The sequence below is a fragment of the Doryrhamphus excisus genome, linkage group LG4 (assembly GCF_037039965.1).
Source record: "Doryrhamphus excisus strain RoL-2023G ecotype Guam linkage group LG4, RoL_Dexc_Guam_v1.1, whole genome shotgun sequence".
Taxonomy (NCBI): Eukaryota; Metazoa; Chordata; class Actinopteri; order Syngnathiformes; family Syngnathidae; genus Doryrhamphus; species Doryrhamphus excisus.
In genome coordinates this window covers 334761-362165 of record NC_136360.1, presented here as the reverse complement: position 1 = coordinate 362165, position 27405 = coordinate 334761, and the positions used below count along the sequence as shown (strand labels likewise).

The 27405-nt window shown below is 38.6% G+C and overlaps 2 protein-coding genes across 2 annotated transcripts in view; both read right to left on the bottom strand.

Moving 5' to 3' along the window:
• Positions 1–9787, bottom strand: part of tprb (translocated promoter region b, nuclear basket protein) — a 36938-nt gene extending 27151 nt beyond the window's left edge. Inside the window, exons 1-14 of the mRNA XM_058072893.2 lie at positions 9601–9787; positions 9214–9318; positions 9058–9131; positions 6432–6528; positions 6243–6346; positions 4458–4622; positions 4280–4372; positions 4107–4187; positions 2451–2538; positions 2230–2370; positions 1446–1549; positions 1159–1356; positions 387–494; positions 78–304 (exon numbers count right to left, since the gene is read on the bottom strand). Of these exons, the coding sequence (XP_057928876.2) occupies positions 78–304; positions 387–494; positions 1159–1356; positions 1446–1549; positions 2230–2370; positions 2451–2538; positions 4107–4187; positions 4280–4372; positions 4458–4622; positions 6243–6346; positions 6432–6528; positions 9058–9131; positions 9214–9318; positions 9601–9754 (1739 nt within the window). The 5' untranslated portion in view covers positions 9755–9787. The remainder of the gene's footprint in view (positions 1–77; positions 305–386; positions 495–1158; positions 1357–1445; positions 1550–2229; positions 2371–2450; positions 2539–4106; positions 4188–4279; positions 4373–4457; positions 4623–6242; positions 6347–6431; positions 6529–9057; positions 9132–9213; positions 9319–9600) is intronic.
• Positions 9788–15619: 5832 nt separating this feature from the next.
• pdcb (phosducin b) lies at positions 15620–22355 on the bottom strand. The gene is made up of 4 exons (XM_058074446.2): positions 22221–22355; positions 20202–20260; positions 19116–19264; positions 15620–18141 (listed from the first exon to the last, which is right to left on the bottom strand). Exons 2-4 carry the CDS (start codon positions 20245–20247, stop codon positions 17626–17628), a joined length of 711 nt encoding a protein of 236 aa, XP_057930429.2. The 5' UTR covers positions 20248–20260; positions 22221–22355; the 3' UTR covers positions 15620–17625.
• Positions 22356–27405: the final 5050 nt, after the last annotated feature.

Genomic DNA, 27405 nt, shown 5'->3' with positions numbered 1-27405 from the left:
GGTAAATTGGGGGAAACAAATCACATGTTGGAACTCAGGCGAATATAAAGACAAGAAAAGCATTAGCATTAGCATACTTGGTGCTGGAGGCTTCCAACTCTTCTTTCTCTTGGGCATCGCCGAGATCCCTGAGGGCCACCAGAAGACGCTGATTCTGCTTCTGCAACTCTTCCACGCTTCGGAAAGTCACCAGGTGTTGACTGATGACCTCCGAGGTGCTGCTGACGTCTCCCGAGCTCAACTCCTCATCGAGAATCACATGGTTTCCCCGGGCCTCCTCCAGCTCAATGAGGAGCACACGAACCTGGTGGGAGAGAAACTTTGAATTTTTCTCATCGTAAAATATAGCCGCAATGAGCTCTTTTGGGGGGGAAAAAAGAAACTACCTGCTGAGAAAGGTCCGCGAGCTGTAAATCACACCTTTGGTTGCCCCTTTCTAAAACAGTGGCGCGCTTGTTGGCTTCATCGGTTTCATTCTGCAGGCGGTGCACCTCCTGAAACAATCATTGAAAGCGGTGGAAATCAAACAAAGACACAATAGAAGAAATAAGCAACAATGTGCCACCAGACCAGAATGTGCAATTTGATGTGAGGGGGAAAAAATAAAATATTAGGGTTCATACATTCATTTTCTGAGAGGCGGGGTACACCCTGGACTGGTGGCCAGCCAATCACAGGGCACATATAGACAAACAACCATTCACACTCACATTCATACCTATGGACAATTTGGAGTCGCCAATTAACCTAGCATGTTTTTGGAATGTGGGAGGAAACCGGAGTACCCGGAGAAAACCCACGCATGCACGGGGAGAACATGCAAACTCCACACAGAGATGGCCGATGGTGGAATTGAACGCTGGTCTCCTAGCTGTGAGGTCTGCACGCTAACCACTCGACCGCCGTGCCGCCTCTGATTGGATTTACTTGCCCCAATTTTGTTTTAACTTACCCCTGGCCATCGGTACATCGTTATTGTCGAGCCCTGATCCCGTCACCTCACATTATGTGATTTTCCGTTTATTTGTCTTTTCTACGCACCCCAGTGCCATCTGTGCCTTAGTTCTTCTTTAATTGTATTTTTAAAAAAAAACCAAAAACAAACAGCCATGTTTTTAGCACCACCGGGAATCCTGAAACAGCCATTCCACTTCTTACCTTAACAGCCTGCTCCAGTTTGGCCGACAGACTGGCCACCGATTTCTGCATGCGCTCATGCTCATCCCTCTGCCGTTTCAGAATGGGGGCCTTTGCCTCCACTTCCTGCACGATGTCATCCAGATACTTGTTAACCCGCTTGTTCTCCAAGCGCTCCAACTGCAGCTGCTCCTGGCTTTCCACGTAGGCAGTGTACAACTGAAAATAATAAGAATACAGATCAAAATGCCAGAACAGAAATTTAATAATCAAGCATAACGCTGTAAACACCATGAAATGACGCACACCTCAGTTAGCTTCATTCCGGGTTTTATTTTCGCCACTGCAGTCGCCGTAGGAGACACTGTTGTCATTTGTTCCTCGGTGAGCACAGATGATGTGCCAACTGGACCTGGATGCACAAAAGAGGGCAAAATGCATCATCATAAACAGCGGAACCACTATTAATATCGTATAGGTCTTGTGTTATTCTGCGTTTATCACAAAACGTCCTTCGTTGTTAACGTCTTAATAGCTAGCCAAAGAAAACGGCAACCAGAAGCAGAAGTTACGTCGCCTGTCTGATGCAATCAGCTGTTGACTCTCAAAAATGTCAACAAAAAACACATTTTGATAGTTTTATATGTATTAAACCTTCTTATTTTCAGTCACGTCTTCAATGAAAGTAAGGCTAAGCTTAAATTTTCATTTGTCATTTATATTTACATTCTGCATGAAATACGAACTTTGGATTTACATTATTTCTTATGGAGAAAATGGATTCAGGTCTTGAATTGATTAATGACGTTGACCAGGGTTGCACTGTAAAAAAAACAATCAAGGCAGAATATCTGATATTTCAAAATATCAGGTTATGTTGCTGATTGTCCTGAGGGCAGATATTGTAACTTAATAATGATGATAATAATAACGTTCTGATTCAAGCATATCTGTTGTCCTCTTTGTCACTGGTTTGGCTGTCTTTTTGTAAGTCTGCAATTTGAGCTGAAAGTTTCAAAAATGCTGCTTTAATGCCTCCAAAAATGTTACCATGCATAAAAGTCAGTCAAAGAACAATTAAACCCAAATTACCTCTTAGTTTAGAGTTAGAGAGGAGATCGTTGGCATTGTCCAATTCCTTCTCAAGTACTTCGATTCGCTCTTTTAGTTCTACGGCAGTCTTGTCTGAAGCAGCTTTGGTTGCTTGGAAATGCTCTTCAAGAGCTTTGTTGGCTGAGGTAAAAGAAAAAGAAATGAATTAAAAAAAAGGACAGGGTACAAACAACACAAGCAAATATTCAAAAGCGTCTCACCTTCTCCTGCCTCTTGCAGCAGTTTATGCAACTCATCCACCGCTTGACTCAGCTCCTCGCTTTTCGCCTCGGCATCAGCTGCCGCTCCCTGCGGTGACAATCACATATTAGCATCAAGGGTAGCAGCAGCAGCAGCAACAACAACAAAAAAAGTGATCTCGATTCACAATATGCAAACTTAAGCTCCATAACAAACAAATGCTGCCATTTTATTCAAGGACTCATGCTGCACAGTCATCGGCAAACCAGCCAATCACAGGGCACATATAGACAAACAACCATTCACACTCACATTCATACCTATGGACAATTTGGAGTCGCCAATTAACCTAGCATGTTTTTGGAATGTGGGAGTACCCGGAGAAAACCCACGCATGCACAGGGAGAACTGTGCATGTGGCAAACTCCACACAGAGACGGCCGAGTGTGGAATTGAACTTGGGTCTCCTAGCTGTGAAGCCTGTGTGCTAACCACCCGTCCGCTGTGCAGCCCTGGTTCAGTATATTTTTCATCAAAATAGTAGTCATGCCAAAATGTTGTGTTGCTGCTGGATGTTCACAGTATCTGAGTGGTACTGTCGTAGGGGTGCTGGAGCCTATCCCAGCTGTCTTCGGGCGAGAGGCGGGGTAGACACCCTGGACTGGTGGCCAGCCAATCACAGGGCACATATAGACAAACAACCATTCACACTCACATTCATACCTATGGACAATTTGGAGTGGCCAATTAACCTAGCATGTTTTTGGAATGTGGGAGGAAACCGGAGTACCCGGAGAAAACCCACGCATGCACGGGGAGAACATGCAAACTCCACACAGAGATGGCCGAGGGTGGAATTGAACCCAGGTCTGATAATGATAATAATGCATGCTTTTTTTCAAAGAGCACTGAACAGTGTGTGAAATATGGCTAGCTAAACAGCAGTCTTCCAGAACTAAAACCACTAAAGTCGTCCTCTATAAGTGTCAGAATTGAACAGCCTCATAATTCCTTCATCACACACTTTGTCAGTCTCTCTCTCTTTTTTTTGTTGGACAATTTGGAGTCGCCAATTAACCTAGCATGTTTTTTTTTGGAATGTGGGAGGAAACCGGAGTACCCGGAGAAAACCCACACAAGCACGGGGAGAACATCCAAACTCTCCACAGAGATAGCAGAGGGTGGAATTGAACCCGGCTCTCCTAGCTGTGAGGTCTGTGCGCTAACCACACGCCCACCTTACAGCCCTACAAAGGACATATTATACTAATTCTCAGGACTTTGTATTAAGTTGTGGACTCCTATAGATTAGCTCAAAACGATAACCCACTGAAAAAGCTTTCTAGATCTTCCAGGCGCTTCTTGGATTTCCTGCCTGTGTAATTTTACTCCACCCCCCGTGAGCAGAGCCACCCAAAAGACAATATTACATCGTAACAATATTTATGTGTCAGTAAAGTGGAAATACGTAGGTCCCCTTTAAAGATAATGAGGACTCTAATGACTACCTCTGGTTTTTAGCATATGACCCTGAATATAGTGAGTGTACATAATGATAATTACAATAATTCTTTTTGCTAAATGGTGCAGCCCTAGCATCTATTTATCGCAAATTTAAGGCACTTCAAACCCAGCCTACGTAATGTTAATGTTTTTGCAAACGTCACACAACATACCTTGTATAAATTGGAAATTTTTATGTTGGCATTCAGCTCATTTTGGAATTTTTCCTCCATGTTAGATTGCTGCTCCTTTGCCTGGAATAAATAAACATAGTGAAATTATCATTTTTGCATACCAAAAAAATACACAATTAAAAACAGAAAGCCCTCAGGTAGACTTCACATACTTCTTTCAGCTTCTGGATCAGGTCCTCATTCAGTTTTTGATAGTTTTCACTGAATGTCTTGAGACTGGCCACTTGTTCCTGGACTCTGTTCAACTACAAGGTGAGCGCACACAAAAATCTGATCAGCCCAGGTCGTCATCGCAGCGACATGAAGGGATCAAATGAGGAAGAAACGTGCCTCGTCCTTTTTGTTCTCCAGGCTGCATTTCAGCTCCAGGATCTCATTACCCTTCTGTCGGGACAGGTTCAAAAGTTCTTCACTTTTGGCCTTCAATTCCTCATTCAGCCAAGATGTTTGTCCATTTAGCAGCTCTTTTTCTTGCTCCATACGTTTCTCCTTGTACTGGAATAAAAAAACAACAACACAATGTGAGTCATCGGGAATCAGTAACCGTTCAATTTCTGTGAAAAATCACACGATTGACATACGCTAAAATGCCATTCAATGCCGATCACCTGTGGCTAATGCTAATGTAGTTCGCAGCGATACTTGCATACAGTGTAGTTTCTTGCCCTAACTACCGTTTTGGGCATCATGCTCCTCCCGCTTTCCTTCACATTGTGCATGTCTACCCTATGTAACTGAAATAGGACCTATTATGCTCATTTTTCAACCCTTTGTATTGAGTTGTGGACTCCTGTAGAGTAGCTACACACAATAGCACACTAAATTTAAAAAATGTATGATTAATCCATGTGAAGGCGGCACGGCGGTCTAGTGGTTAGCACGCAGACCTCACAGCTAGGAGACCAGGGTTCGATTCCACCCTCGTCCATCTCTGTGTGGAGTTTGCATGTTCTCCGCGTGCATGCGTGGGGTTTTCTCCGGATACTCCGGTTTCCTCCCACATTCCAAAAACATGCTAGGTTAATTGGCGACTCCTAATTGTCCACCAAAAAAAAAAGAGAGCGAGACTGACAAAGTGTGTGATGAAGGAATTATGAAGCTGTTCAATTCTGACACTAAAGAGGACGACTTTAGTGGTTTTAGCTCCCAGGAGATTGAGTTTTCTGGAAGACTACTGTTTAGCTAGCCATATTACACACACTGTTCAGTGCTCTTTGAAAAAAAGCATGTAGTATTGTCATTATCATTATCAGACCTGGATAAATGAATGAATGATTCTCCTCCTATTTTGTGTGGAAGTGGTAACTTTTTGGCTTCTTATTTTGTCGTTCCCCACCCTCGCCATCTCTGTGTGGAGTTTGCATGTTGTCCATAGGTATGAATGTGAGTGTGAATGGTTGTTTGTCTATATGTGCCCTGTGATTGGCTGGCCACCAGTCCAGGGTGTACCCCGCCTCTCTCGCCTGAAGACAGCTGGGATAGGCTCCAGCATACCCGCGACCCTCATGAAGATAAGTGGCATAGAACGAGCTTTTTTTTCTCTCTTTGTTTTTGTTTTTATTTGTATGTTGTTTTCTTCTTAAATAATCAAATTTTCTTTTTATAATAGTTTGACTTTGAAATTATCATTATCATTTTTCCTCCAACCTAATACTGCAAAAATTGTATAAAAAATTTCTTTAATATTTCAACTCTTTGAAAAACTAAAACCACATTATTGTTCTTCATAATATTACTAGTTTATTTTGTAAAATGTTCCTCATTATAATATGACTTTATCTTAATATTTTGACTGTATTCTTGTTCCCATTTCTTCTATTTCAACTACCTTCTTGTAAATGTTGGCTGGCCACCAGCTGGAGACAGCTGGGATAGGCTCCAGCACCCTTGTGACCCTCGTGAGGAAAAAGCGGTAGAAAATGAATGAATGAATGTGATTGTATCGGTCGATTTCAGTCCTAGATGATCGGTATTGGAATCGGCAGCATAAAACCATGATCATGCCTAGTATGTAATGATGTTTTTTTTTTTACTGTAATAACATACAGCCTATGCATAATAGTTGTTGGATGATAAAAGCCAATATTATTATAAAAGGTATAAAGCATAACTTACTTTGATGTTGACTTCAGTGGCTTCAAGTTCATCTACTCTTAGCTGCAGAGACATTTTGGAGGCGCTGACCTCCACCAACTTGTCGTTCAGTTGCCTCAAGTCATCTACAGGACAGCATGGAATATTATAATATTTGAATTCTATGTCGACGCCGTTTCCCCGAATGGGACAAATTGAAGTGCAACATACCATTTAAATGCTCCACTTCCAGGGCTCTCCTTTCAAGTGTCCGCACAAGTTCAAGCTTTTGTGCCTCCAGTTCTTCTTTGGTTTTGGACATGGTAGCCTAAAAGGTAAGTGGATTACATTGACTGCCAAATGATACAAACACAGGAAGGACCCCATAATCACCACATCACCCCCATCCTGCAGGAACTCCACTGGCTCCCAGTGACTCAAAGAACCACCTACAAAATCCTTCTGTTCACCTACAAGTCCATCCATAACCTTGCCCCCCCCCCCCACCTCATGCACATTCTCAATCCATCCCGTTCCCTCAGATCTTCCTCCTCCCTCCATCTCACTGTACCCTCGGCACGCCTGAGCACTATGGGGAGCAGAGCGGCTGACTTCCGGAACTCTGCCACCCTTCCCATCTTCAAATCCAAACTCAAAGCTCATCTGTTCAAACTAGCTTACTCTCCCTAACTGCGTCACATGGTCGCCCCCATTATTTATTGTATGTTCTTATTCATCGTTTGTTCCCTTTTATATTCGTGTTTTTATATCTTCTGTACAGCGACCTTGGGTGTCCTGAAAGACGATTTGAAATAAAATATATTATTGTCAAGTCAAACCATTGTCCAAAATAATTTAGATGAGACGAACATGAGAAAAAAATTAATAAAAATAAAAAATACTTCTCATAGTCCTCATTAAGCAAATAACGACTTTTCATTGCAATTATCATGTTATTTCGCTAAATTAAACAAGGGAGATAAGGTGGGTAAAAATCTGAACCGGAAGTGGGGATCACCTCCAAGCGCACCATTAGAGTGCACTTCCCTTTTTAGCAGGTAAGGCTGCAGACAGGTGGGATCGAAAAGGTAGTCAGAGCTGCGCCCCAAACCTTGCGCAAGCTGGAGCTGGAGAGGTGAGAAATTCCCCTTAATATTAGCGCTGTGGTTTGACGCGTCCGTGCCACGTAAGGCACGACGATGACGCGCGCCTCACTTTAGTTATTGTCATTGAATTAAAAAGCATTAACATGGTGCAATTGGTTGGAAAAGTGGGATCTGGAACGCCGTTGATCACCTGTGTCGCGTTGGTGCACACGGCAGCTCGCGGTGGTTCATTTAATTGGCCCTAATCGGCAGTGTGCTTATATTAAACCTTTATAATAATAATAATGTTAGTTACTTGATAAGATAGGCGCAATGCAAATGGCTTAATAAGCAGATCAAATAAAATAACGGATTCATGAAGAAAGAAATTAAGTAAAGAGTAGGTTAAGAAAAGCAGGTAAAGGGGATAAAAATATTTCCAACCTTTGTCAAAAATGTATAATGGTTAATGTAATGCTGAACAACATGACTGATTTATATACCTTATATAAGTATATTATTGTGTGTATATATTAGATATATTTATAAGTACAGGGCTCTACATTAAAAACAAAAATGACTTGCCCATGGGGAATCCTTAAGGTGAGAACTACTTGCCCCATGTAAAATGAAAAGACTGCCATAATGATATCATCTCATTTTTGTGGCATCACATGAGAATCTCAAATAAAGATTAAAATGATGATCATTTCTTGTGGCTGTTTTCCTACATAGATCATGACGTTGCATGGAAATCTGGATTGTCGAGAGACTTCTAGGCACTTTGCCTTGATAAATAAAAGTACATTCATGATTGAATAAACATTGTGCTTATTAAATAACAAAATGACAAAACAAGTTATTGGGTGCCGTACATGCCATACTACCTTACACATCGTAGTCGTAGTAAGCAGTGATATTTAGAAGTTGTGCGCCACAATGAAACATTATTGAATAGACACATTTGTGTACTAGTAAAGTGTTTTCAAACCAGAAAAAAATGCTCAATGGTCAAACAATAATTTGTGAAGCAAAGGTGAGAAAAATCCACAGGGAAATGGAACGGCTAGATTTTGTAGCTTTTGTGTTGGTATTGGATCTAATGGGTGGTGTTTCATTGTGACCACTTCAAATTGTCACAGCAATGTGATTCACTCACCTGTGCCATCATTTGATTTGCTGCCGCTAATAAAATACTTGTTTAGGAGGCACTGGTTCATCACTTTTTGGTCTTTTCCTTCACAAGTTGTTGAAGAATTAGACCATGTTGGCAGGGACGCCATGATAGATGTTTTCCTAGTCAAACCATCGCTGATTGGTTGATCACCAACAAGAACGGGTGTGGGTAAAGCGTGGACTGTGGACCGCCGTCTAAATAAACGATTCGGATTGGTCCATTTCAAGATTTGCAAGGATTTGTTTGCAAATTACCACCGGAATTACACAGTCCGTGTTATACCAATTGGATTTACTTGCCACAATTTTGTTTCAACTTGCCCCGGGCCATCGGTACATCGTTATTGTCCAGCCTCGTTTAAAGTTTTACATGTGCATGTGGGCAGGTAAGAGGGGCTTATTTGGCATTGAGCAGTCTGATGGCCAGGGGGAAGTAGCAGTCTCTAAACCTGGTTGTTCTACAGCGGATGCTGCAGAGCCTTCTCCCCGACGCCAGTATTTTCCCTGTGCAAGTTTTATGGCGTTTGTGACGTTTGGACGTTACAAACGGTGCAACAAACACAACCATGTGATTCTGAACAAACGAACGAGGTTACCTGTTGTGATGACAACTTCTCCTGAGCGGTTTCATATTGCTGGTTTTTCTCACGGACACTTTTGAGTTCATCCTCTGAAATAAGCCATGGCCCACGTAGTTAGCTACAAATGTTAACTACTTGAAAAAAAGTTATGTTTAAAAGGTTCATACTTACCGATTTTCGTCAACTCTTCTTTAAGTTTACTGTGCTCTTGAGTCTGAGTCAAAAAATCTTCCTGACACTGACCAAGCTGTTTTACCTTTTCAAAGAAATGTTGTTCTGTAAGATAAGAGAGAAACACACAATGTCAACTAGTCACGTTGTTTACGCTAATGCTAGTAGCTAAGCAGTGTGGCTAACCGTAGCATTACTGGTACAGTAGTGTTTAAAAATATTAAGATGTGTTACGACAGATATAACGCTATAACCGATTTAAATTGTAGTGTATATGTGCAAATAAGACCGAAACACAACATTATGAGGTCTCTGTAAGAAGTACGTGAATGGTGAAAGTAACACATTAGCACCACACTGCGACCAAAATGTCGGCACATATATTACCGCTGTCGACCCTGAATTGCTCCCGTTGAGTTTTCAAAGTGTCGATTTCATATCGTTGATCTGACAGGATCTTCTCAAGTTTGTCCAGAGTCCCTTTTGATAGCTTTGATAGCTCGGAACTATCCAAATCTTGCAGCAGCAACAATGCCGCCATTTTTCCGTGGCTCCAACGCGCAAGCGCAGTGCTGCGATTTGTGTTCGTCAAAGAAAGCGGGGCATTGTGGGAGATGTATTTCTTTTACAAAAGGCAAAACTACTTGCGTGCCACTTCACTTAGTGCCAAATGTAACATTTTAATCACGCGATCAGATAAATAACACTCTAAATGTACACTCTAAAAAGTCTTTAATTAGACATAATTAGACTTTTTGCAGTAATCTACAGTATTCGTTCTTGTTGGGCTCATGTGGACTGTTTTGTTTTTCAAGCACCACCACTAGATGGGACCAAACGGCAAAAAATTACTGCATCACTGTGAAGTGATTCAGGGAAAAAGGTTGCTCAGTCTAACAAATGACCACCCATAATTTAACCATAGTTATGGTGTGATTACCTACCATATAGCCATAAAAAGTAACCTCATAACAGGTACATACATTTGAATAAGTTAAATAAATTCGAATTTTGAACATGATGAATGCATGGGACTTACGATTAAAGTGGATTTCCCAAATATGGCAAGATTGAAAAGTATTTTCTTGCCTTCCTTATCAAAGTGCTTGGCCCCATGGCGAGTTATTAACAAAAGTTACAAAAACCAAGGCATCATTTTTGACCGAAATTATGATGAAAACCAAATCAACTGAACTCCTGAAGTCAAATAACTTTTGTACCATATTCTAATTTATTGAGATGAACCTGTGTATTTTTTAATATAACCTTTACATTTTTAATATAACACTAGAGATGTCCAATATTGGCTTTTTTTGGCCATCAAACTCTCCATTTCAGATACCGATATCAGTCGATACCAATACTGATATGTGTAACGTGATATATCTCTTGCGGTGGAATGAACACAGCATTTTTTAAAATATCGGTTTTCATGATCAGGAAAGGCTGAGGTCGAGTGGTTAGCACACAGACCTCACAGCTTGGAGACCCGAGTTCAATTCCACCCTCGGCCATCTCTGTGTGGAGTTTGCATGTTCTCCCCGTGCATGTGTGGGTTTTCTCCGGGTACAAAACATGCTAGGTTAATTGGTGACTCCAAATTGCCCATAGGTATAAATAAGGTTCCATAGGTCCATAGGTTAAAATAAAATAAAATAAAATAAAATTTTATTTATTTATTTATTTATTTATTTATTTATTTATTTATTTATTTATTTATTTATTTATTTATTTATTTATTTATTTATTTATTTATTTATTTATTTATTATTGTTATTTTATTGTTATTTTATTAATTTAATTTAATTTAATTTAATTTAATTTAATTTAATTTAATTTAATTTAATTTAATTTAATTTAATTTAATTTAATTTAATTTAATTTAATTTAATTTTCATCAACTGCTTGTATTGTTTCTTGAATCGGCTCATCGTTGTGCATTGTTTGATTTCCTTACTCAATCCATTCCATAGTTTGATTCCACATACTGAAATGCTATGGCTAGCATAACGTAGTCCTAGCATAGAAGTGTTTCAAATGTACTTCTTCCCTGAGATCATATTTCTCCTCTCTTGTAGAGAAGTATTGGATGACATTTTTAGCTAATTGGTTATTTTTAGCCTTATGCATTATTTTAGCTGTTTGAAGATGAACTATATCAGCAAGTTGAAGTATTTGGGATTTTAGAAATAAGGAGTTAGTATGTTCTCTGTAGGCGGCATTATTAATTATCCTTACTGACCTTTTTTTTTAAATTATGATGACTTTTTTGACTTGTTCAAACTGCTTGCACGGAGCCAGATTTGGTTATTTTTCCAATGCACGCACAAAGTGTCGGGTGTTGACTTTTCACAATCAGTTCTGACGAATGAGGGAAGGTGAGAGGAATGAAGGGAGAGGTTTGTCTGGAGGCAGCGGAACTATTTTAAATCTGGCGACCACACCTGGTTACCAAGATGTGCTAAATAAAACTAGCCATTTATTTCATACAACATATCCTGTTCCGGGGGTTGTGGGAGGAGCTGGAGCCTATTCCAGCTGACTGTGGGTGAAAGGCAAACTACACCCTGAACGGGGCACACCAAAAATGTTCCTTAATGGCTGGACAGACCTTTTGTGCATATCTTGTGTGTTGACAGAAACCAAGAAACATGATGACACGAGCTGCCATTTCCAGGGTGATTCATGCGAACATTCCATGAATTTTCATGACACCGTACAGGTGAATGTTTCACATTTCACCAACCTCAGAAATTTGCTCAAACAAGATGAGTAATTATTCAGGTGAAAGGGAAGCCTTGCGTGACAACCACAGATGAATTGGAACCAAATGCGAAGTGTTTGAGCTCTATATTTGTTGCATTCTGAGGACCTATGTCAGGGGTGTCCAAAGTGCTGCCTGAGGCTTTTTTTTGTATTGGTCAACGGCACCTTTTCAGACAAGAAAATAACAATAAAAATAAAAAAAGCAAAAATGTAAAAATATGGAGTAATTTTATAAATAATTTATATTATATTCTATTATATATATTTTTCATTATTTTTATTTTTATTTTTATTTTTATTTTTATTTTTATTTTTATTTTTATTTTTATTTTTATTTTTATTTTTATTTTTATTTTTATTTTTATTTTTATTTTTATTTTTATTTTTATTTTTATTTTTATTTTTATTTTTATTTTTATTTTACAAAAATGTTAATGAGAAAAAGTTGTAGTTTTATGAGAATGAGGGAAATAGCATAATAGCATGCACGGGGAGAACATGCAAACTCCACACAGAGATGGCCGAGGGTGGAATCGAACTCGGGTCTTCACCACTCATCCGCCCTTATCCCTTAATTTGTTATTTTACAATAATTTTCTGTTGTATTCATATACACCAAAACATGCTCCTAACTAAATACGGATTTTGGATATTTATAAAAACTTGATCTATTGCATTGCAGTGTTTCTTCTACTCAAATGCGGGTGTGGTTCATCTTAACAGGAATCATTTTATTCCTGTTTATTCCTGTTAATTTTATTCCTGTTCCTGTTTATTCCTGTTATATTCCTGGAATAATAATTCCTACCTTACAAGTCAAATAGGTCCTATTTCTAAATTTAACTCCGGATGAAAGGCAGCACTTTCACACGTTATGTCATTTTCACGACATCCACTGTGTGCATATTTGTGGAGCGTGACCAAGAGTGCATCGGAACTCGCAACATCGTGACATCATCACAGTGACATTTTTTTTTATTTGTGTGAATTAGAGCGTGCCGGTTGGGCAAAGCATCCATTAATTAGTGACTCTATAAACAATTAGAATGTCAGATATGGGGGTGGCATCATGTGACCGATGGAGTAAACGTTGAGGCGCACATTCGTTTGGGGGAGTAATGAGTCAACCCGTGATGTTTATTCCAAGAATAAAATAAAAGGGGATCTCCTCCCCTCGGAATGTCAACATGAGTTCATGAACTTGGGATGAATTTGTGTGACTTCATAAATAAATACATCGAGGATATTTGATATAACGGTTATCAACTACGACATAAATGTACGGCTAATGTTATGCATGGGAGTAGATGCTCTGTCTGAGAGTAAGCCAACACTGCCGTCAAGCATATCCTGAAATTCCTACACAGGCGTGACACTCCGGCCATGTTATCTTCAGCTTACGAGACTAGAAGCAGGAAATACGACCATATTTGTACTGGCTTCCTGTCGCTCAGAGAATAATAGCCTTTAATGCAGCTCATTTCTAGCGCAAGATTGTCCAAACATGTGGCCCATTTGCCATTTGCGGCTCATTGGTTGATATGTATCGGCCCTCGACAGATTTTAAAAACACAATTAAACAAGAAAACGAACAAAAAACTAGTTATAATATTCATTCATTCATTTTCTAACGCTTTTTCCTCACGAGGGTCGCGGGGGGTGCTGGAGCCTATCCCAGCTGTCTTCAGGCGAGGTACACCCTGGACCGGTGGCCAGCCAATCACAGGGCACATATAGACAAACAACCATTCACACTCACATTCATACCTATGGACAATTTGGAGTGGCTAATTAACCTAGCATGTTTTTGGAATGTGGGAGGAAACCGGAGTACCCGGAGAAAACCCACGCATGCACGGGGAGAACATGCAAATGCACACAGAGGGTGGAATCGAACCCTGGTCCTCCTAGCTGTGAGGTCTGCGCGCTAACCACTCGACCGCCACCCCAGTCATAATATTAATATAAAAAAAATCTAACTTAATAGGCTGCACGGCGAACAAGTGGTTAGCGCGCAGACCTCACAGCTAGGAGGACTAGGGTTCGATTCCACCCTCATCCATCTCTGTGTGGAGTTTGCATGTTCTCCCCGTGCATGTGTGGGTTTTCTCCGGGTACTCCGGTTTCCTCCCACATTCCAAAAACATGCTAGGTTAATTAGCCACTCCAAATTGTCCATAGGTATGAATGTGAGTGTGAATGGTTGTTTGTCTTTATGTGCCCTGTGATTGGCTGGCCACCAGTCCAGGGTGTACCCCGCCTTCATGTGTGATCTTATCAGAGTGCATACTGCTGATTGCTTAACGAGGCGATACGTGGATCTCTTCACCGCTTGCCTGATTGCTGAGTGACACCAACGTCAGTTACGTGAACCACTACACTACTATTCATTTTCCAACAGGTGTCAGTATCCCAATATCATTGGTTATTTCCCTTGCCATGAACCGATTGATTAAGGACGCTGCTGTTCCTTAAAACAAGCGATGTCAGAGCCTAGCAAGGCTGACATGTTTGGACATTTCGTTATCTAGAAATACTGGAGTAAATCTCAGGCATGTGAAAGGGAGGTGTTACCAGCTGGAGGCTATGCAAGCCGGATCAGATGTGGCGTCGTGTATCGAATTTCAGAGAAATATTTGTCAAAGTGTCATCATTCAAAAGGTACCATGTAGGTGCAATGATAGTAAGGAAGGAAAGGATACATTTGCATTTATGCATCATATGGTAATAAGCATGTCTAGTCTACAATAGCACAGTGGAAAAGTGGAGGAACGACCAAATGCTCCACACACACAAATGATCCAAAACCAAAAAACACAAACATGCAATGCTGAAAATTAAAAATCCTAAAAATGATGGGAAAACGAGGGATTACTGTACTTGATTGATGTTTATTAAAAGGCCTCTGTATTGTGTATTGTATTGAGCAGCTACATACGATAACCCGCATAGAAAGCTTTCTAGATCTTTCAGCTCCTGCGCCTCTTCCTGTAGTTTTTTCCTTGTGTTTCCTTCCACCCGCCCAAACGATACGCATCTTTTACTCCAACCCCTGCCTTCCTCCAGGTACGCCTCCCGCCGAGCCCACTCCAAGCACTGCCGAGGACTTCTGGACAGCTGCCGAACCCCTTTATGTCCGATTACTTACACAAACGAAAAAACAGTTAGGACAGTAAAATTGTTACTTATCGCTCAATCTTCTGACTTCTGAAAATGAGTTTTGCCTCACACACGTTGAAAACATTTGCCCGGAGACATTGCAAAACCGGGCATGCCCATATAAGTCTGGGTTGCAGTGATGTCAATGGAACTCTGTGTTTAAAAAAAACTGCAGAACCATACAAAACTGCTTTCAGGGCTCATTACCAAATATGAAAACCTCATTATCTGCCGCGTTGCCATCTTTGAACATGATTTTAGGAAAAGGTTTTTTTTTGGTTATCATAATACACTGCAGGGTGATACATTAAGGAGTCTAGACTCTAGTAGCGGCAAAGAGACAGCTGTTAGCAAAGCATTACGTTAACCTCATTAGCTAAATCTCCTGGACCCAGGACCCAGGACCCAGATAGAATACCCACATCATTCAACATAATAAAACAAAATAAAACATAACAAGACTTACCTTACAATTTTATTTTCATTTTCACATGTGGAGGTGATCAGTCAATGAAATGTAAACCCAAATGGAATTTTCACCTTTTATTCATTAAATTATGTACAATTAATCATTATTAACATAAATACTATATGTAAGTATTAGGAAAACGACGTATGGTGATTACAGTCTGCTGAGATACACGTTTTTATACTCATATCTGTACACACAAAATACTGGAATGGATTTACTCTTCAACGCTGCTGGTTTGCAGATGGCACTATCTGATCAGGTATGCAGTGGAACCTTAGTTAGTGTCTAATCCCGGAAAAATTCCCATCAAAAAATTCTGTAAATCCAATGAATCCGTTCCAGAAAGCCAAAAATGACACAAAAGTTAGTTGGACATGCCACAACAATTACAATGCAAGATAAGTGATGAAGGAATTGACTTTTATCTTCATTCAAGATGTGTTTCTTGACATGACTGTTCCCAAAGACATGATGTGGCAGCGAGACAACACACGGACACCACATGCCTGTTTTGCCGTGAGTTATTTTTTCAATGTATTAAGTTTCTCACCTCAATTCTCAAACCCAAAATGTAGATAAACTAAGTTGCACACTATTGAACACAACAAAGAACAGGAAGTTGATGTCCGAGTGGTGACTGTCTTTGGGAACACTCAGCTTTCCAGTGAAGGTTAAAGTAACTTTACATCTTTATTTATATTTATTCCTTTCATTTTTATGCATTTAGAAATTTAGAGTTTCATGCAAGTAAAACTAATTGTAAAACTATAAAAATGTGTTTTTGAGAGTCAAACATAGATGATATCTAGACGGGCGACACAGCTGACTTCTGCTTCCGGAGGCCGGAATATGCTAACAAGAACATTCATTCATTCATTTCCTACCGCTTTTTCCTCAAGAGGGTCGTGGGGGTGCTGGAGCCTATCCCAGCTGTCTTCAGGCGAGAGAGGCGGGGTACACCCTGGACTGGTGGCCAGCCAATCACAGGGCACATATAGACAAACAACCATTCACACTCACATTCATACCTATGGACAATTTGGAGTGGCTAATTAACCTAGCACGTTTTTGGAATGTGGGAGGAAACCGGAGTACCCGGAGAAAACCCACGCATGCACGGGGAGAACATGCAAACTCCACACAGAGATGGCCGAGGATGGAATTGAACCCAGGTCTCCTAGCGGTGAGGTCTGCGTGCTAACCACTAGACCGCTGTGCCGCCTATAACATGATCAAAATAATCATAATATATAAATAATCATAATAATAACACTACTACTACTGTTTTATGTCATAAATGGCTTATTTACTCTTAATAAGTCTATTCAAATGTGTAATGTGACTGTAAACATGACTATAGGGGTGTTGTTTTGTGTCTAGAGGGCTCTAATTATATGATTTAGAAGGCTGCAAACAGGTTTTCTTTTCTTTATGACTAACTATGAAAATAGTTACTCCACACAGAGATGGCCGAGGGTGGAATTGAACCCTGGTCTCTTAGCTGTGAGGTCTGGGCGCTAACCACTGGACCGCCGTGCCGCCCGCTAACAATAACATCTGTAATAAAAATACATTCAGAAGACATTTGGACTCCCGTCGTGTATTAATAACAGCGAAAAGCACAACATAATGTACGCTAACCACAAAATGTGCGCTAACCGAGGCAAAATGGAAACACGCTAACTGAGGTTCCACCGTATGTTAAGATATGTTGACAACCTTCTTCCACATCTACTCTTCTTTGGTAAAGTTGAGTTGCAAAGAAAGACCAAAAAGAAACCGTCCTTTAAATGGACTATGGAATCGAACTCAAGGATCTAAATTCATACGAATACAGTGTATATGTACATCAATATTCAGTTGAATGCTAATTTTGTTTTCAAAATAAAACTCTTCATTCTAATGAACCCAAATCATATTTGAGAGCAGCCATGTTTGGGAGGCCTTCACGAGATGTTATTAGATCTTATCTGATACAACTCATAAAGCTCCACATCCAACCAAGCAGCCATTTTTTACTCCACGTCGTTCTCCTCTTCATCGTCCAACACCGGCATCTCCTTCTCAGGCAGTAGACCATAACTGTTGAGAAAAGCCTCCACATCCGTCGCAAAGAACTCCTCATTTAAGTGCTTGGTGCAGGCCAAGAAGTTCCCGAGCAGTTCTCCGGCCTTGTAGACCAAAAGTGTGGGCAACACCTCATCCGAGAACCTTTCGGCGGCACCTGAGGCGACGGCGTCGATCCTGCAGAACTTCACGGTGGGGTACTCTGTAGCCAGGCAGTCCAGGCAGTTGTTGAGCTCTTCGCAGCCTTTCACGCCCGTCTTGTAGATGTGGACCACGACCACCGTGCTGTGGTGTTCCTTCTCGATGACTTCAAGGAACGCCTCGCCGCTGTCCAGGTCGTGTACGCCTTCGAATTTTGGCCCAAAGCTGAGCTTATCGTGCATTTCCTGCATGCATTGCTTTCGGTATTTCTTCAGACAGCCTTCATCTTCGTCCTTCAGGAGCTCGTATTCCTGGACGCTCATCTGAAAAGTGGTTCCGTTAAATATATTTGATCAGACATGGAGTTTTCTGGATGTAAAAAAATACTACAAGGAAAACTACAATACAGCCGTCCCTTGTCCCTTAACTAAGCATTCAAAAGACGCATATTATTCATTCATTTTCTACTGGAAGGTGCTGGAGCCTATCCCAGCTGTCTTCGGGCGAGAGGCGGGGTACACCCTGGACTGGTGGCCAGCCAATCACAGGGCACATATAGACAAACAACCATTCACACTCACATTCATACCTATGGACAATTTGGAGTCGCTAATTAACCTAGCATGTTTTTGGAATGTGGGAGGAAACCGGAGTACCCGGAGAAAACCCACGCATGCACGGGGAGAACATGCAAACTCCACACAGAGATGGCCGAGGGTGGGGAAAGCCAAAATAAGAAGCCTAAAAGTTACCACTTCCACACAAAATAGGAGGAGAACTCATTCATTCATCCATTTTCTACCGCTTATCCTCACGAGGGTCGCAGGGGTGCTGGAGCCTATCCCAGCTGTCTTCGGGCGAGAGGCGGGGTACACCCTGGACTGGTGGCCAGCCAATCACAGGGCACATATAGACAAACAACCATTCACACTCACATTCATACCTATGGACAATTTGGAGTGGCTAATTAACCTAGCATGTTTTTGGAATGTGGGAGGAAACCGGAGTACCCGGAGAAAACCCACGCATGCACGGGGAGAACATGCAAACTCCACACAGAGATGGCCGAGGGTGGAATTGAACCTTGGTCTCCTAGCTGTGAGGTCTGCGCGCTAACCACTCGACCGCCGTGCAGCCCAGGTATTTTCTTCTTATTTGCAAAAGTAACCCTCGTGAGGAAAAGCGGTAGAGAATGAATGAATGAATGAATGAATGAATGAATGAATGAACGAATGAATGAAGAAAATATCTTCAAAAATGACCTCACTCAACTCATGAAAGGATATTTACTGCATACCTTGCGATTGAGATTTGCTCTGGAGTCGTCCTTTTTCCTATTCGGGGATGACATTTGTCTGAGAAGTTCTCGCTTGGCAGGTGGCAGGTTCTCCTGGTCCATACTCTCCAACTTGAACCTCCTCCAGTCGTTGATGACTCCCTTGGGCCCTTGGGACATGTTGGCACACAGCATTTGGTTGTATTGTAGCATTCACAATCATATGGACGAATTATTACAATGTTGTTTTTTATTCTAAAATAAACAATTACCAAAATGACAGTACAGCCGAAGTCAAGGCAACATAATAAAAATTTAAGACCTAAAGAATATTTTTCGATTCATAATAAAACAATAGTAACAACAAGAAGTAAGTGTAGAAAAATCTATTTCTTTAATGGAGTTCAGGTTGTGTATAGCATTATGGAAAAACGTTTGATTTTTTTCATTGAAAACTCGTATTGGTACATGTTTATACATGTTTGACATAATTACACATAATTCATCAATAGTTCTATTCATAGATTCAACAGCATTTCACCTAAACTATGTGTAGTTCCTGTACACATCCACTTTGCTATTAAACATTACTATACTAAAATAAACAATTACCAAAATGACAGTACAGCCGAAGTCAAGGCGACATAATAAAAAATTTAAGACCTAAAGAATATTTTTTGATTCATAATAAAACAATAGCAACAACAAGAAGTAAGTGTAGAAAAATCTATTTCTTTAATGGAGTTCAGGTTGTGTATGGCATTATGGAAAAACGTTTGATTTTTTTCATTGAAAACTCGTATTGGTACATGTTTATACATGTTTGAGGTATAACATTTGAGTGTTAAGTTGCTGTGTGATGAAAAACATTTCTTTAATGGAGTTCAGGTCGTGTATGGCATTATGGAAAAACTTTTGTTTTTTTTTCATTGAAAACTCGTATTAGTACATGTTTATACATGTTTGAGGTATAACATTTGAGTGTTAAGTTGCTGTGTGATGAGTTTAACATTGTTTATCAGATGAAAGCGTGACCGTGGAGGATTTTCAATGACACAAACACACCATCATTTGATGTATCATGAATTGAAAAACTATTCCACTCACCCGTGTGGGTTGCCGTTTCTTCCAAGTCAATCATCTGGCTCGACATGTTTCTGCTTAGCCTATAAAACACAAAACTGACAATTCAATCCAAATTATGATGACGTCGTTGGCCACAAGAGTAGCCACTCGTGTTTTTGTTTTTTTGAAATACATAAAACGTTGATGACCGGTGGCATTTGTTGGCTCGAATAAGATAATTTCATAGCTCCAGATTTGTTTACAAAGATATTTAATTCAATTAATGCTGCCTAAGAGGATTAGTGGAATGCAGCAGGTCTCCCGGTGGCTTTGCTCGTCGCTAAAGAGGCCATAATAGAACAACTGCAATATAGAACTATGTCCTAATTTTAGAACAATGTACTGTATGCATTAAGTATAATGCAAGTATTCCACAAGACTTATCATTCAATAATAACCATAATGATAATGCTTTACTTTATTTTGGACATGCATGCGAGGTTGAAGTGCGTCACAATTCAAAATATCCACAAAGAAGCAGGAAGAAGCACAGTTTGTTCGATATGTACCGGTTTACCTTTTTTTTTTTAAATAATAAAGAAGTAAATAAATAAATAAGAAAATGATAAAAATGTTTCATAGCACAGTTAAGAAAAATTTAGAAATAGCTAAATAAATAACTAAATAAACGAATGAATAAGTCCAGCGTGTGTAACAATAATAACAATAATTTAATTAAAGATGAAATAATGAAGCGTAAACAGTACATGCAGGAGTAAAATGTACGTACACGTTGTATAATAAATATGTAATAAAATGGTGTAAGATAATGTTCATTATTGTTCTTCCTTAGACTTTGTAAACACCACATTAGTAATCAACTCACGTCTTATTTAAATTCCTCGTCACATATTTTTCCTACGCTACATGCTACGTCGTTGCATACGTTGCGGTAACATATTTGATATCAAATTTACGAGTAAATAGATTAGAATATTAATATAGATGACACTATTTTTAGACTATTAATAGTCTAAAAAAGAAAACTTAAATATGAGTCTAAAAAATAATAAAAATACAGAAAAGTTAAAATGACAAAAGTCTCAAAAAAGATACAAAGAATTCAAAAAAAATTTAAACTTTAGAAATAATTCAAAATTTTAAATGACTTAAAAGTCTTATAAATCATAAAAAAATATTACAAAATAAAAATGAATGAAATAAAAGTCTACATCAATTATAGCAATAATTCAAAAAATAATTCAAAAGCAAAAATGACTGAAAAATGAATAAAAGTCTAAAAAAAATAATACAAATAATTCCAAAATAAGAAAGACTTAAATAAAAGTCATAAATAAAATAATACAAATAATTGTAAAAAAAAAAACTAGAATGACTGGAAAATTTCCATCCCACAGTTTGAGACCATTTGTCAATTTGGTTTGGCTTCAATAACAACAGAAAAAATAAAAATGAAGGAATAAATATGATATGACAGATAAAATATGACTTAAAAAAAGCAGTTGATGTTTGCTAAATACAAGGATGAACCTCGTAATGCACCTCGTACTTCGGTACGATTTACATTATTTAAAAAAAACAACCAAAAACTCAACTGTATTGTGGAAAGCAGGAAGTGAACAAATGTAACAGTTAGTGATTGTAAAAGTACCAGATGGAGGGGTAGGATTTAATAAGCTTTGCTTCTTCCTACTCCTTTTGGACATGTGGAAGTGTGAACTGATTATGTGATGCATTCAATTGTAATCTGATGCATGTTGAAATGAAATAAAAGCATTACCATGACAAAAATATTTTCCCTGGTGAGTCCCGTAGGAATGTTTAGTGGTTCCATTTCCTGGTGTGTACACGTGTGCCACAGTGAAGTCCTTGAGTCTGCAGATGCTGTACCCGTGACACGGTAGCAACAAGAAACTGCTTTGTTTGTGTATTTTGTGCTGCAAAAACTCATCTTATTTGCGTATTACGATGATAATACACACAAGAGCATAGAATCATGAGAATTTAAAAGTAGTATGAGAAAATCGAACTTGTTCTTACCTTTCACCGCGTTGCCTTGAAGTTGTGCGTACTCGATGTCTTCACGAAGTTATCTGTTGCTGCTTGGTGTGTTTTTTTGTTTTTTTTTTTGGATGAACGCGTTGGTGCTCTCCAGCCAATGAGCAAGGTCTAACGGAGATTTTAGACCTCACGGAAATAGATCCTAAGAGGATTTGACTTCAGGAATTAGAAGCCTCTAGTTGCTACAATACAGCGAGAGATGCAAAACATACTAAGACAGAGACAGAAAACATTTTCCTCCGATACGCAACTTGGGAGGGTTGGCCGACTTGATCAGCGCATAAAAGAGAAATTGTTGTCTTGGTTAAATCCTAGACCGGAACAAGAGTCACAAGAGTTAACTCTGTCTCGGTAAAGAACTTTGGAATGAATGCCTTGTTTTGTTATTCAGTTGAACGTCTCTCAGGCCGTCATACTTTCACACACACACATGACAGGCAGCTTAGAAAACATAAAACACCTCCGGCCAAGGATGCTTTATCATGCGGCTTTATGGTTGACTCTCAAAAACAAGAATAAACTGTTTTTCGAGAAAACATTAGCGACAACGTGTGTATGCGTCTTCGGTCGCCATTCAAACGCTTTTCACAAACTAATTAATAAATGATCACAGTTCTGTGGGTGAATACAACCAATTATTAGTAAAAAAATATATATTTATATGTATAAATATTTATAATAATAATTTATAATATTAAATATATATATATATATTTATATATTTAAGCACCTTAAGAATACAAATGGCTGACTTGACTAACTTAATGAACTGACATACAAATACAATGGGCATAAAAAGCCTTCTAATTGTGAATGTAGTATTCTACATTGGCCACAAGGTGTCGGTATTCGGTTTCACAAGGGCCAGACGTGTTCGCCGCAAAAGGAGTTTCTTGCAGGTTTAACAATAACATGATTATCATATTCATATTCATAACAATTATTCATTCATGACAATAATGTATACCTATGGAAATGGATAATAATGTTAGCGTGCTAGCAATGATACTATGCTAATGTTCGAATGCTAAAAACTAGCATTGGCATAAGAGTTCTCATGTGTGTTCGTAGAAGTGTCAATCCATCAAAAATCTACTATGCTAATATTAACATGCTAACATGCTAACTTTATCATGCTAACACCTACCATGATAGTGGTGTTTATATTTCTGTCTACCCATAAAAAATAACAAAAAATGTTATCAAGCTAGCAATGCTAACATACTAACACATATGAAACGAACAGGCTACTGTTCTCAACTCTCAACCTCTGACATCACTTCCTGTCTTCTACGCATCACAAAGGTTTGGACGTTCTGCGTGTTTTGCTCCCATTTCGATCTCTATTGTAAATACATCATTTTGTTACATTTTTACATATTCATGAAAAACGCAAAAAGTGCTATTTGTTCATGTTAGCATGCTAGCAATGGTAAGAAGCTAAAGTTAATATGGTAACACCTAACAATAATGTACACCTATGGAAATGGATAATAATGTTAGCGTGCTAGCAATGATACTATGCTAATGTTAGAATGCTAAAAACTAGCATTAGCATAAGAGTTCTCGTGTGTGTGCGCATGAGAGTGTCAATCCATCAAAAATCGAATTTAAATCTAAATTAACATGCTAACATGCTAACTTTATCATGCTAACACCTACCATGATAGTGGTGTTTATATTTCTGTCTACCCATAAAAATAACAAAAAATGTTATCAAGCTAGCAATGCTAACATACTAACACATAAAGGTCAAAGTAACTCTGCCTGCCTCTGAAAAAATGTTTTGACAAGTTTGCCAAAAACCTTTTCTGAGACAAGTTGACAAGACGAAGTCTTTGACTTTTGTCTTGTCGTCTTACTGTCCTTTTGTGTCCGGGATGTTATTGGCTTAAAGGATCAGTAGACGTTCTAAATGGAGGCACTAGGAGGAGCCGTGCATGTCAGGTGGGGGTTCCATCATCTCGCTTGCTCGCTAAGCATCTGTTGCTTAAAATGGATACAGTAGATTATTCTAAAAAAAAAACACAAACACGAAAATACCTGACAGCCTTTCATAAGCCGCCCTTTTACTTTCACCCCCACCCTCTGTATCTATACTGGTTCAAGAATATAATGATAAGTGAATTAATTGAATATTTTCATAGTTACTCATAGAGAAAAGAAAACCTGTTTGCAGCCTTCTAAATAATATAATTAGAGCCCTCTAGACACAAAACAACACCCCTATAGTCATGATTACAGTTGTATTACACATTTATTAAGAGTAAATAAGCCATTTGTGACATAAAACAGTAGTAGTAGTGTTATTATTATGATTATTTATATATTATGATTATTTTGATCATGTTATGGGCGGCACCAATTCTCATTGGTTGATATGTATCGGCCCTCGACAGATTTTAAAAATACAATTAAGCAAGAAAACTAACAAAAAACATGAAAAAGTCATAATATTAATATTAAAAAATCTAACTTAATAAGCTGCACGGCAACACAGTGGTTAGCGCACACAGGCCACACAGCTAGGAGAGGACGGGTTCGATTCCACCCTCGATTCCGACCTCTTTGTGTGGAGTTTGCATGTTCTCCCCGTGCATGCGTGGGTTTTCATCCGGGTACTCCGGTTTCCTCCCACATTCCAAAAACATGCTAGGTTAATTAGCCACTCCAAATTGTCCATAGGTATGAATGTGAGTGTGAATGGTTGTTTGTCTATATGTGCCCTGTGATTGGCTGGCCACCAGTCCAGGGTGGACCCCGCCTGTCGCCCGAAGACCTCGTGAGGAAAAGGTAGAAAATGAATGAATGAATGATGATGATATCATGATGATCAATGATATCATGATAATAAATGACATAAGTGTACTATCCTATAAATCCTATAAATACATTGCATTGCAAATGAACAATAAGCATATCAACACATTCCCAGTATATATTATATTATATTATACCTATGCGGCTTGGTGCTTAGCAACAAGAGCATCATAAACACAACTTGCCGTGTCATGTGTATGAATCTAATCTTTTTTTTTATCAGGTCAGAGCAGCATGTGAGTGAACATGTCCGTGCAGATTTATATGCAATTCCAGATTATATCATAGTCACGCAAAACATAAGATAAAATTGCAGTCAGAGGCCTGTTCTTTTGTTCCTTTTCATTCCTTTCTACTGTGCATATTGACTTTACGATAGCACGGTCTTTCCCGTAAGAGTGAAACTCTCAGTAATACCTGTAATCTCTCTGACTATACTTTAACTTGGACTATATTTTAAAAAAGATTTTAAAATATATTTTTTTAATTATTTAAAAAATATTTTTAAATAAATATTTTTTAAATAATTAAAATTTAAAATGTAATTTTTTTATATTTTTACATATTTTTTAAAATATAGTCAAAGTTAAAGTATAGTCAAAGAGATGATTTAATTAATTTAAAATTTAAAATTTAAAATTTAAAATTTAAAATTTAAAATTTAAAATTTAAAATTTAAAATTTAAAATTTAAAATTTAAAATTTAAAATTTAAAATTTAAAATTTAAAATTTAAAATTTAAAATTTAAAATTTTAAATTTAAAAATTTTTTAAAGAAGGAATTGGCCATAGCAAAGGAAATGCTGGAGTGGCTAAATCGGAGTGATGCATTTTGGCTAAACTACTAGGTTTAGCCAAAAAATATTATTTTTTAAAAAATATTTTAAAATATATTTTTTAATTATTAAAAAAAATATGTAAAAAAATTTAAAATATTTTTTAAAGAATTAAATAAAAAAATTAAAATATTTAAAAAAATAATATTAAAAATTTTAAATTTGTAAAAAATATTTTAAATATAATATAAATCATTTAAATATTTTTTAAAATATTCTTTTAAATATAGTCAAAATTAAAGTATAGTCAGAGAGATGATTTATTTTTGGTCCATGACTGTTTTTTCTGGCCCCCATCAAAACATCATTTTTTTAATTGTAATTTTTTTTTAAAGAAGGAAGTGGCCGTAGCAAAGGAAATGCTGGAGTGGCTAAATCGGAGCGATGCATTTTGGCTAAACTACTAGCTTCTCTTTTTCAGTGATGCAATTGAAGATATGAAAAAAGATGTTTTGGTGGGGGTCATGGACCATAAATGGCCCCCCGGGCTGCAGCTTGAAATACACAGTATTCAACCCCAAAGCATCATGAAAACCAATTGACTAAGTAGAAAATGTAACAAATTAAACAGACCTAATCATTTTACTCTGAATTCCTATTGTGTGCACGGCGGTCGAGTGATTAGCGCGCAGACCTCACAGCTAGACAACCAGAGTTCAATGCCATTTCTCCGGTTTCCTTTCCTCCACAATGTCCCTTGACGCACCGCTAATGCGTGTGTTTATCTATTGCGCAACACCAAAACAAGCAATGCGTAAGACAGGGAGGGAATGTGGGCGTGTTTACTAGTGGAACCCATTCATGATCTTCGTTCACCCAAAAGTAATGTTGTGGTTTTTTGTTGCCTCGCTTGACTGCCTCTCGTCGTTGAGGGAAAGTGTGACGCACACTTAACTGTCATTGTATCAATACAGTCCACTGGGAGGAGCTACAGGGACGCTAAATAAGGGCACTTGCGAGGCTCTTTTAGTTCTGTAAAAAAGACGTAAACTTTACTATAACTAGAATAACTGCAAAGTGAGCTAGGATAGGTTCCATCTTACTGGTGAGCCCAATGAGGACAAATAGGTATAAAAGTAATAGAACTATAGAACAATAAATATAATGTCATTTCAAAGACTAGCAGGATTATGCTTATTGTGTCCCAGTAATAATAATATACATATATATTTATTTTTTAAAGTAAGACACGGCTTGGATTGAAAGCAGTTGTCCTCTCCCACATGAACTTCCTACTAATGTTTCACCGTGTATCACTTCCCCTACAGTCGCCATGTCGGCCGTACGCGTGCGTACTTCCCTGTCCTCTTTTCCTCCATGCATCACGTGACTAAATCGAAATCAAGGGTGTCCAAAACATGGCCCACTTCCCGCTTGTTTTGGGTTTTTTTCTTTGGCCCTCAGCACACTGTAGAAATAAGATTAAACCGAAAAAGCAGCAAAAATATTAAAAAAATTAACAATAAGGCATTCATTCATTCATTTTCTACCTCTTATCCTCACAAGGG